Genomic DNA, 12,384 nt, shown 5'->3' with positions numbered 1-12,384 from the left:
TGAAAAAATAACTATATGCATATGAAGTTGGTTTTGAGGTGGTTTTTAAGGAATTTTTTGTTGTGAAAGATGGAGAAAATGAAACTAGAAAGTAAAGTAGAGAATGTTTGTGTGCATGAGAAGCTGGAGATTGAATCCTATTTATAAAGGAAAGGCTAGAAGTTGAAATAAAAGAGAGGTTAACAGCACAAAAATTAGTTGTTAGTTAAATTTGAAATCTTGAGTTAAAAATGACATTGTTTAAACAAGAGGTAAGCGATGATTCAGCCACCGATATGAGTTGTAAATTGATGGTGAAGCCATGAACATAATTAGGGGTGTTCACGGATCGGATTGAATCCGCATATTTGCGGTATTTATCCGAATTTGATCCGAAAATTACGGATATGAATTCAATCTACAAGGCTATTGGATCAGACACTAATAGGATCGGATCGGAGATTTTATGTAAATATCAATATATTCGATCCGCATATCCGCCTATCCGCAAAAATAAAGAAATAAATAAGTAAATTTTTATTTTAACTAATAATTATAATATATGTTGTATTATTTTAATTTATTATTTAAAAAAAGTATGTTTAATATTATTTTAAAGTAAAAATATTTATAAGAATAGAAAAATGAATTTTATTGATATTTTTTAATAAAAATAAAATTTTAAAAATATTTTTGTATTTTGCGGATATATCCGCTATCCGATTCGATTTGCAAATGTGCGGATCGGATCCAAACTTAAAAACTACAGATGTTGAATGAATCGTCCGATAATTTTAGTGCGGATATGATCAAAATTTTAGTCATATCCGATTCGATTCAATGTGCGTCTACCCCTAAACATAACGGTGAATTATAAGCAATTAAAAATATAAGATCTGATCTTTTTTTTTTGTTTCCCACGGTATCCCCCAATCCGGCAGGCCAAGGACTAATCTGTCGCGGTACTGAACTCTATTTAAGGGTTCGTCGCTGACCAATAGGTTGCTGCATGCACAAGGCAGAATTCGAACCCCTGACACTTACTTAAGCGAACTAATGAGCTAACCACTAGACCAACCCAACTTGATTAAGATCCATCCTTTGACATCTTGACATCAAAATTTACGTATTACACCTTTATATAAGATCCGCAGTTACACCTTGAATTTTTTAAAAACACACGTACTCAAAAAAAAAAAGGAGAAATTCTATAGTAAAAGCCCAAGTTTTGTACGTAGCTGGATTTATGGGCTGTGAGAAATTCTTTGTAAATTGTAATCGTGATTTGTGACTCATTCACGATCAGAAGGGGCATATGTATTTGTAAACCCTTCAAATTAGTGGCTTATTTGCAATTGGACCCTCTAGATTTCAGAGTCTGATTTACATAAAAGTTGAATATGCCACAAATTGGAGGAAGACATATGGCGCATATATACAAAAGATAGCCTAATTAACATGGATATTTATTTATTTATTTATTTTATTTACCGAAATTTAAGTACGGTTACTAAAAATTTGATACATTTGCAATATAAATCTACTCAACTGTAGTCTAACAAAAAGAAAAACAGTTTTAACAATTTTTTTTTCATTTCTATAGTTCAAACTCTATTGTTTTTAAAAGTTTAAATTACTTACCACACATCCATAAAATGAAACTTTTTTTATTAAAATTTCTTTCTTTGAAAAAAAAGGATGAGACATAAATCATTTAAAAGAGCTCTATTTCATTCCTAGGCTATCTTCCATTTTAATCCTTTATGTATATATGGCATTTAGGCTGTATAAGTTTACAGTGTTTACTTATTTATTGGCTTTTAGATGTACTTAAAAGACTACTATGCAATAGCCTTTCAATTTAATGCCATGTTATGTGTTGACATAAAATCTTATATATTAGTTTCTTAAGCCTCTTGTTGAAATGAACAATTATCATCAATAATGGGATACACTCCAAATACACTAATTGTAGCCATAGTACTAGCCATACCATTGTTCACAAAACTCTCTCTAACAACCTTTGTGAGCATCAATTGTGGATCCTCCGAACCTTTCACCGATCCACAAACCAACATAACATGGGCACAAGATGATGCATACATTGAACATGGCCAATCCTTCAATGTCTCTTTAGGGTTAGGCACATTCAGCACCCTTAGGGCATTCCACACTTTGAAGAAGAATTGCTATGAAATTGAAGTCCAAAAGGGAGAAAAGGTCCTTACTAGGGCAAGTTTTTTCTATGGGAATTATGATAACAAGTTTTCTCCTCCTATGTTTGACCTTATATTTGATGGTAATTATTGGGGAACAGTGATTACATCAATTTCAGATCATGTGGATTATGAAGCTATATATGTTGCTAAGGGAAACTACACCAACGTTTGTGTTTCCCAATCAAACCCTAATCATATTCCTTTCATCTCATCAATTGAAGTGCGTGGTTTGGACCCTCAAATGTACAACCATCTTCATCAAAATCATTCCTTGATTTTGCTTAGTAGACGTGCTTTTGGTGCAAATCAAACTGTCAGGTATATATATTCATTTATGATTTTTTTAATAAAATATATATGTTTAGAATTATTTTTTTGGTTTTTAAGTGACACAAAAAAAATTTTCTCTCTTTGCTTTTTAGATCTTAAGGAATTTGCGATTTCGCCTAATTTCTTGATATGTTTTAACCCCGTTTCTATTTTAAAATTCAAGTCTAAGAAATTCATAGTCGTCTAGCTATTTGATCTTAGTCCAAACCCACCTTGTTAATAATATTCCTGAATCAAAGGCTTAATACTTGCTTAGATATTAATAACTAATAGCAAAAAATTACTTAAGGGAAGAGGCTATAGGAGCATTTTCATCTTAACACTAGATATAGGTAAGCACCGGCTCACTCATACATATATATAAATGTTGGATTAGTGAGAAAACTTCAAGTTGTAATTTGTGATTATCTAGAGTCGAAATAGAATATACAAAAGACTTAAATTAATTAACCAATTAACCTCTGCTAATTATTTTTCTCTAGTTTTTAGCCAGATTTGAAATTTTAACATATTGCTGTCCTAATTGTCAATATAGATGAATTCTTATATTAGAAATAAAATCTTAATTTAATTTTTCTTTTAGGTATCAAAATATAGTAAAAAGTATTATGAAATTATGTTTTTAAAAAACTTAAGCCGATCAAAAAAGACACATAAACAATTATATCTTTAACATATTTTTTTATATAAGGATTTTTTTTTGAGTACGTATAGTTTTTTTTTTCTTTCTTTTATTTATCTTATACTAAAATTCTTTCTAAAAATTGAACTTTAGACTTTTAGATTATAGAAATTTTAATACTATATTATAATATCATTTATCCCAAATATTTAAATTACTAAAAAAATACATAAATAATTATATTTCTAAAAAAAATATAAAGAAAAAATTATTTATCAGAGTTTAATGCTTAATTTAAGTAATTGGTTGTTCATTTTTAGGTACCCTGATGATGTGTATGATCGAATTTGGATTGCAAAAAATAGTGATCAAGAGTTTATATATAGCATCCAAAGTGAGGCATTGGACATCAACATTAGCACAGTGGAAGATCAACCACCAAAATCTGCAATCCAAAATGCATTCACACTCCCGAACACAACCTTTGGAATTCAGTACAATATATCTTCACTTCTTCAATCAACTTCAGATACTAATAATAATTATAGTAATTACTATTACTATAATAATAATAATGTTCCACTTTACATCAACACATATTTCTCCGAAGTGATGGAAAATGCAACAACTGGCACAAGATCAATACAAATATATAGAGGCAATAATAATAATAATAATAATAATAATAATAATGGACCATTCTCATCATCATCAAGGCCCATAATCCCTCCTTTTGGAAGTGTTGAAGAGGTGCACATTAACATGTCAATTTCATTAGATAGTAGTATGAATTCGCTTTATTTTCATGCAAGTCCTGGTTCAACTCTTCCTCCTTTGATCAATGCTGCGGAAGTTTATAGAATTGAACCATTAGCTCAAGGAACTGACTCTAGAGATGGTTAGTATTATACGTATTTATTATGAGTAGTTATGACTATTGATAACATTTTTTTTTATCTTTTATTGGTAGAGACTATTGATGAATTAATTGTTAATAGCAGTTAATTAATATTAACTTAAAATAGTCTTTTTTTAAGTAAAAAAAAAAACTAGAATTTGACTACTCAACAATCTTGTTAGGTTGTTTATTTATTTATTTTACCAATTCTCTGTTGCTTTTTTTTATGTCAAAATTGTCAAATATACTTTTTAAGATAAATATTAATTAATTTTTTGACATATTAGAACCAAACTTAGACACAAAAACAATTACTTTTAATAGGAAATATAACTTTTAAAATGTTTATATATTGAAAGGATTATTTTTTATTTTTATTCTCTCTTAATCAATATTCTTATTACTGCACCCATTAATAAAATTCTAACAATAGGTATAGTTTTTCATGAGTTCTACTCTTTTCTTTTCTCCTAATTAATAACCCGCCTTCTTTTTCTTTTCATCTTTTGCTTCTGTTATTTCTCTTTTGGTGTTGATTTAGTGGAAGGATTGAGGCAACTGCGATTGGCATTCAAAACATTATCAGAATGGAAAGGTGACCCTTGTCTTCCATTTCCATACGCTTGGGAATGGATTCAATGTACTGCTGATCCTAAACCTCGCGTAAAAGCATTGTAAGTTTTTTTCTTTAATTTTTTTAAAGGAAAACCATTGTTAGTCATATATAATTATTATTAAAATTTTGTTAATATGTGTTTTAATAAAGCCACATTTTACGAGCACTATAAAAAAAATTGAGTAAAATTGTTTAAAAGATAATTTTTTTATATTTTTAATGCGTTAAATATATCAACTTAAATAATTTTATTATTAATGATAATTTTAATATGTGTCTAAATATATTTTACCCAATTTATTATTATTATTATTATTATCCAATTTCCTGATCAATGTTTGGAAAAAATATATATAGAAGAAAAAGCTACTGATGATTTTGTTGTGACCTTTTTATTTTTCCTTTTTTGCCCCCCTGGGTTTGTAACATATATATAGGAATCTTAGTAGCTATGATCTTCATGGGATTCTTCCAGATATGAGGTCAATGGATGCACTTGAAATTATGTAAGATAAGTAAAGTTTTTGCTTAATTAACTGCACATTACTGATAAACTAAATGCTTCTATTTCTAACTATATATGTTTTCCGAATTACAGAGATTTGCATAACAACACCATTGAAGGCCCCATTCCTGAATTTCTTGGTTTCTTGCCTTTGCTTAGAGTGCTGTAAGTTTCACTTAATATATCATAATCACATAATGTAATGTCCCTTCTAAATTAAGTATATATGTAACATTTTTTTTTTCTCTTGATGATGCTCACTTTTCAGGAATTTGTCATACAATAGTTTTAATGGTTACATACCCAACTCCTTAAACAATACAGACATTGACATTGAGTAAGTATATATGTATTATACCGTTAAGAAATTAAATTTATTTTAGGCATACTAGTAAATTGAAAAAGCAACGATACATCAATTCATAATTAATATTAGGGATACAGTAATTTAAAAAAAAAAAGGATTTTCCTCATAGTTATAACAATTTATTATTGGTGTATTTCAGCATTACTCATCTCCCGGAACTGCAAAATGTATCCATTACAACCACTAGTGATTCCCCAACAAGAATGTCATTCGAACTACACATATTATTGCTTATAATTGCAAAGCAGGTTTTAATATCTCTGTGGATGAACTTTCAATAATTGATGCAGAATTTTCTGTTACTGTAAGTTTGTAACACATGTTCAAACTAAATTATATATAAAACTTATTCAGACAATTTTTTGCGTTAAACTAACGGAGTTTGTATGACTTTTTTTTTTTCCTTCTATGTATGCGTGCGAATTGTTTCGGTTGATTATTATAAAGATTAATATTTCGATTAAGTTTTAATTTTATTTATATAATTTAAAATATTTTATTTGTGTTTTAAATATTTTATTTTTTATTTTTATTTTTAAATTAAATTTAAAATTTTCTTAACAAATACTGTTTGTTTTCTATTATTTTTTATTCTTTTATGATTTTTATTTTTTAAATCATTAAAATCATTAAGATGATTACTATAATGATGATTTTTTTTCAAAGTTAGAAGTGAGATTCAAATCCGCGAGTTTTAAGTGAGTATGGAGAGGATATGTCATGTGGGTTATAATTTGTTGGTCTATAATAATGATTCTTGCGGATATCTAAAAAAGGATAAAAATAGAGAATATGGATATTTTAAAAGAAAAAATTAATTTTGATTCGCTACAAGAAAAAGGTAGAATATTGTTAGATTTACCATTGGATTTATTAAATAAATTCGCCGGTAATTAATTTATTGGCGAATTTACTGTTGTCCTGGAGTTGACAGTATAAACGTTGTCAAAAACTTATTACTGACGGATTTTTTTCGTTCGACGCTAATTACTGTCGGTATTTTTAATGGATTTGTCGAGACTAAGTTGATGATTATCGTTGGATTAATCCAATGGTAACATTGGCGACATTTCACATGTTTAGGCGCCAAGTTACCGTCGGATTTATTTGACGGTAAATTCTACGGTAATAATTTTTTTAGTTTTTTTGGGCACAATTAAACCACAATTAATAGTCAAATTAAAAGTCTTGTTAACAAAATTGTTAGTAGAAATCTAAAATTAGCAGAAATAAAAAAATTATTAAAAATAAATGGTAGAGGTAGAGTACAATAAAGTAGATAAACAAAAAACTAAAACCTTAACCCCTACAGATTCCAGTAATCATCATCGTCATCATTGTCGTGGTCCCCCTGCTCAAACGGCGAAGTAGGTGCACACGTCGGTGCCCCACTAGCAGCGTTATCACTGGTACCAGTAGTGCCGCTGCCTCAAGCGCTGCCGGCTCCAGCGCGCATCAGCTGGTTGTACGCCTCCATCTGCTTTCGCAACCAATGAAGCTACTCCAACTTCTCCATCAGGTCCGAACTGATAGTAATGACTCTTCTCACCCGTGCAAGAAGGTTGTTGTACCTTTGCTCAGACTACCCCGCTTGCTGGTGAAGCTCCTGTGTTAGCTTCTACACCTCCCCCCTCAAGTCGACAACTTTCTGAGGATCGGCAGAGTTGGTGGTAGAGGAAGCCTCCAACGAGGAGAAGCAGAGACTACTGGCAAAGAACAACCCCAACCCGAAGCGGCGATTCTTGTGAGGTTTAGTGTCGGTCTCGCGCCAAACCCTATCAGGATCTACCATTGAGGTCTCGGAGCTGGCTTCGTCGTTCTCACTAGGCGGCTAAGATTGCTGGGTCGCGAGCTCCAACCTCTGCATATAATCCTCTTGTGTCACATACATTATGATTAGGATAACAGTTAATTGACTTTAAACCAAATAAATTTAAAACTTAGGATTAATTTAAACTCACATAATGGGCCGCAGACCACTTGTCAGCAAATCTCTCTTTGTTGGCATTCAAAGTATGGGTATATTTAAAGATCTCCGTTAGTGTCGCCTCACGGTCCAACGAATTAGACTACAAATTAATATATTAATCAATAAAATAAATGAACAAATTAACCAACTAATTTAAGTAACTACTAAAGAAATAAACAATGACAAAATTCTTATCAGTATGCTCTTCGTCTTCATGAAGGTCGCCAACCCATCCATATACTTCGACGACCTAGGCAAAATCCTGTTAGCAACGTTCGTCAGATAGCTACGCTTGAACCCTCATCATCGTTAAAATAGGCCTCTAGTTCCTTCTTGATGGCTAAGCGAATCCACGATGTTAAGTGGTTGCGCTCCTTACAAACGTCGCTCATCATCTGCTAAATTCGTTTAGCTACCCAGTGGTTATAGATCTTCCTAATCATGAGATTATGTTCCGTATCTCATATGAATTTCAATTGTACAAAGTGATTCAACAACATTAGTTAGTGGGAATATTATATTCAAATATGGTTAATTAATTCAACATTATTGAGTTCTTACTGCCCGCATCTAAAACCATCGATATCTGGTCTCAGCCGGGATCTGCGTGTAGGTTCGCCACGAATGCTCTTTAGTTTGCCATTTACCCTTTCCATAACTATTTTGAAGTTCTCTTTTCCCTCTCTATTATTATTCAGAATAGCTCCTAAGTATCTTCCCAGGGCATTATTTTCCTTGAACTCTATCCTGTTAGTGATATTTGCTTGGTGTTAGATGCGATATTTTTAAAGAAAACTATGGTTGATTTTGCTGAATTGATCTTTAGGATTGATGCGTTACAAAAATCATCCAAAATAACATTATTTTTATCTAATTTATGAGTAGTGATTTCGGTAAAAAATGAGGAGATCGTCAGCGAACATGAGGTGAAAATTTTGAAAACCCTTTCTATTCATCTTTGTTGAATTCAGAAGGTTTCAAATGAGTTGAGAAGGGAGGTTGAATCAAGGAACCGCTTTTAGAATTGAATAAACAAGTTAGGCAAAAATTTAGTTTTACGAGATTATTTCTGGTTTTGTCTCATAAGTGCAGAATAGAATTGAAGCAGTGAAGAAAAGAGAGAAGGAGAAGAGTGACACCTTGATATATCCTGGTTCGACCACGATAACCTACATCCAATTTCCACCATAACAATGGTAGAATTTTTACTATAATCAAGATAGATTACAATCACTAAATATTCCAAGAGACTCACACTTTTGTAAACCACCTAAGTTATTCTAAGCTTAGTAAATTACCTAGGTGATAACCCAACCTAGTTAAGGAGAACTAAATGTACTCTAACCAGCATATTTTTTAATATAAACACTCAAACAATGATTGAATTTTGGCTTTTGTATGAAGTTCTCTCTTTGCTTTTTTTTATCTTTCAAATTGATCTTAATTCTAGACACAAGAGAATAAGAACACACTCAATATGACAAAGAAAAAGGATTGTGTATCAAATCAGATTTTACTTCAATAGTTACCTTATTCCTTGTCTTCGTTCTGCTTATATGGAAATTGATATACTCTTCTTCAAGGTTGATATAATATTATTTTTCACAAAACTAGCTATTTCACCAATTATGCTTATGGTTGTTGGCATTAAGGAGAAGATCTTTTCTTCTTTGTTTCTCAAGTTCAAATACAACAGCTCATTATGAATATGATCTAATTTTGGAGTATATTATTTGGTGTTTTGATTGTGCAGGTTCTTTTTTGACTTGGCTTGATATCATCTTTGATTGATTCCTATAATACTCATCGTAATGGTTAGTTATATTAGGAAGTAGTTAATTATGTTTATTATCTTAAGGTACCAAATCAATTCTTGACTCAACAACTTCTATTTCTATGGTCATGTAACCTTTCTTGCCTCTTATTTTCTTCATGGAGTGCATCACTTCTTTAGCAATTAGGATGTTATCTTAAATCTTTCGGCCCAGAATAAAACTGGATTGGTGCGATGAAATCTTTTCATTGAGGTAGGGTTTGATCCGTTGAAAAATAATCTTAGATAGAATTTTGTATTTAACATTGCACAATGCTGTGGGCCTGAACTGGTTGATGAATTCCAGATTCTGAGTCTTGGGGATATGGGCAATAATAAGGGTGGAGTTGGCTTGTTGTATGGATCTAGGGTTCCTCCAACATTCTTTGATGAGCTCACACATCTTTTCCTTCACCAGATTCCAATTATTCTTGAAAAAGACAGCCGAAAATCCTTCCTCTCCAAGCGCTTTGAGGGATCCCATTCCAAAAACTGCTCTAATCTCTGGTTTAGTTGGAATTGCTTCCATAGTCCTACACACTGAGGAGTTCAGCTTAGGTAATGAAAAATAATCAAGAGTTAGAAGAGAGATTTGTACCTCTTCACAATAAAGATTGTTGAAGAAATTTATGATGAGATATTTGAGTTGTTCTTCTTCATCGATCCAGACCCTATCATTGCTTCTTAACTTGTGAATCATATTCTTTCTTCTTTGAATGATAGTTTTATTATGATAGAATTTAGTATTTTTATCCCCTTCAACCATCCAATTTTCTCTTAATTTTTGGAGCCAAAATGTTTCTTCTTTATCTAGGATCTCTTTGAGATCCTTTATTAAAAGACTCTTCCAACTAATCTATGAAAGGATTGCTTCCACAGCTATTGCATTTTTGTATTCTGGCTATCTTGTTGAAAATTCTTCTTTTAGTCTTGAAAATATTACTGAGAATTTCTTTATTTGGAGGTTGTCTCTAACTATAGACAAAGTGTTGTTCAGATTGCTGCCGTTCTCCCACTGTTCTTGTAAAAAGTTATTGAAATATGGATGATAAGACCACATAAGCTAAAACCTAAAAGGCCTATCCTCCTTTTGGAGAGGGATGCCATTTTTGGTTATGAATAAAAAGTGATGATTCGAATTAGTCCTTGAAAGGATTTTAACCACCGCCTTATGGTGTTATAATCTCCAATTCGTGTTTGAGAGAGCTTGATCAAGTCTTTTTAAAACTATATTATAGTCGTCCAATTGAGAACCTTTTCAGGTGTATTTAAAGCTAGTAAACCCCAAATCAATGAAATTGTAGCTATTAATCCAAGACAAAAAAGAATTGCAAGCTTGTAGATCAATTGGGCTACTACCTTTCTTCTCTGAAGGTTCCTTTATCTCATTGATACCAATAATGAGCTAAGGTTCATTCACATTGTGAGTGATGTTTTTGTATAACTTGCCAGAACAATCTTCTATTATTGGGTTAAGGACTTGCATACATAACCGTAACATATCATTCTTCCTTAGCTTCCCTTGGGATTCAACTTTCACATGCATAAGTTGTTGATTTTGCTCAATAACATCAATAACAAGGTTATTGTTGTTCCAGCAAATCCAAATTCCACCAACAAAAACCTTGTGCATCTTCAATAATATAGTTGGAAAATCCTAAATTCCCTATGCGCTTTCTTCGCTCTCATCCCTTGTGCAAGAATCTTACATAAGATACTCCTTCGGACCTGGAAAAACCTCCGAGGGTTTAGAATGAGGTGGCGGACTAATGTCCTTAACTCTTTCAAATGCCCACAACCACAACTACAGCAACCAGAAGGGACCATGTAACTTTACTACTTGTTCCGTAACAGAAAAGAAAGACTAGAGATATGATAACGAAATCGGTGTTGGCTATCGTTGACTGCTTTGTCGACTCTGTTGACGGAGTACCGCTCACTGCATGGTTAAGGGAAGTCTTTATAGATTGTGTTTTCAGGTCCTTTTTTTACAGTTTCTGACTGGTACTTTTGTGGCTCTTCACTCCAGCCCTGAAGTATTCTGTAAGCTGTCATGAGTACGCATTTTTAGCCCTGCCCCGAACCCTCACAAGGATAGCAGGTGTTACAATAATACGTAGATGAGTTTTGGCTGGTACAACCACTCTATTGTCCACTTCTAATAAACGTGATTGACCCAATTCTAGACCATTTTTTCGGAATTGTCCGCTCATAGCACGATGGAAGTGTCCGATTATAGTACTTCCGAACCCGTCTTTCATCTACAGACATTGGATCGCTAAAGCCAATAGTTCGGTGCCCGAATACTCATCTTTGGTTGCAGCTTCGGCTGAAGCCTCTGCTTCATCCTTCCTCACCATCCTCGACTTTTCTAATGACCTCTCTAGCATTATTGCCACTGTTTTTGTTTCTAATAAAATAGCTATATTAAGCTTGTACTGATTTTTAATACCTTTAAAGGTATGCCTAAATGCATTATTAGCCGCACTTCTAATGTTTCAAGATAAGATGTTCATAAAAAAACTCATAAAAAAAGGTTAATTCAGCTGCATATTAGTAGTTTCAGGAGAATTTATCTCATCAAAATCAAGTGTAGTGAAATTCACTCCCTTAATTAGATTTGCTATTTCTTTTGAAACTTTAATTTCCGTATTATTTCTAATATTTTGATTGTTGTCTCCAGGGTTAGGGGATTTTCCTTCATCATTGATAGGTTGCTTGAAGATGTTTGGGGTCGGGTTGATTTCCATATGATATGAAGTAGGTGTCTCATCAACTCTATTTTTCCAATTCTCTTTATGTTGCTGCATAGTTTTGTTTTGAGTCTCTATTCTATCTTCTTTGTTTTCTCTTTGTGCTATGAATATGGTTTGATTGTTGTTTGTGACTTTTTTGTTGATTTGTCTATTGTTTTCTTTTTAACTGGTATTCTTCTTAGTATTTCTGGTGTTATTGTTTCTGTGTTGTGTAGGTCTAGTTGTGGTTTTGTTAGATTGATTTGGTAAAGATTTTACTTTTCAAAAGTAGCTTATAGAAACTAACTTTTAAAAGATAGCTTTTTAAAAG

The 12,384-nt window shown here is 32.0% G+C and overlaps 1 protein-coding gene across 1 annotated transcript; it reads left to right on the top strand.

Moving 5' to 3' along the window:
- Positions 1-1,720: 1,720 nt before the first annotated feature.
- On the top strand, positions 1,721-5,908 carry LOC112799818 (uncharacterized protein At1g24485). The gene is made up of 7 exons (XM_025841834.3): positions 1,721-2,516; positions 3,471-4,048; positions 4,590-4,722; positions 5,102-5,170; positions 5,263-5,334; positions 5,438-5,506; positions 5,676-5,908. Exons 1-7 carry the CDS (start codon positions 1,924-1,926, stop codon positions 5,815-5,817), a joined length of 1,656 nt encoding a protein of 551 aa, XP_025697619.1. The 5' UTR covers positions 1,721-1,923; the 3' UTR covers positions 5,818-5,908.
- Positions 5,909-12,384: the final 6,476 nt, after the last annotated feature.

The sequence above is a fragment of the Arachis hypogaea genome, chromosome 5 (assembly GCF_003086295.3).
Source record: "Arachis hypogaea cultivar Tifrunner chromosome 5, arahy.Tifrunner.gnm2.J5K5, whole genome shotgun sequence".
In the NCBI taxonomy this organism is placed as follows: domain Eukaryota; kingdom Viridiplantae; phylum Streptophyta; class Magnoliopsida; order Fabales; family Fabaceae; genus Arachis; species Arachis hypogaea.
The sequence above is the reverse complement of the archived record's forward strand: the minus strand, read 5'-3'. Positions and strand labels throughout refer to the sequence as shown.

What these genes read in the sequence shown, in the direction of transcription:
- LOC112799818 (XM_025841834.3), top strand. Translation starts at nt 1,924, where the DNA reads ATGGGATACACTCCAAATACACTAATTGTAGCCATAGTACTAGCCATA. An exon ending in GGTGCAAATCAAACTGTCAG is followed by an intron (nt 2,517 to 3,470) that starts GTATATATATTC and finishes GTTCATTTTTAG; the next exon opens with GTACCCTGATGATGTGTATG. An exon ending in TTGCCTTTGCTTAGAGTGCT is followed by an intron (nt 5,335 to 5,437) that starts GTAAGTTTCACT and finishes CTCACTTTTCAG; the next exon opens with GAATTTGTCATACAATAGTT.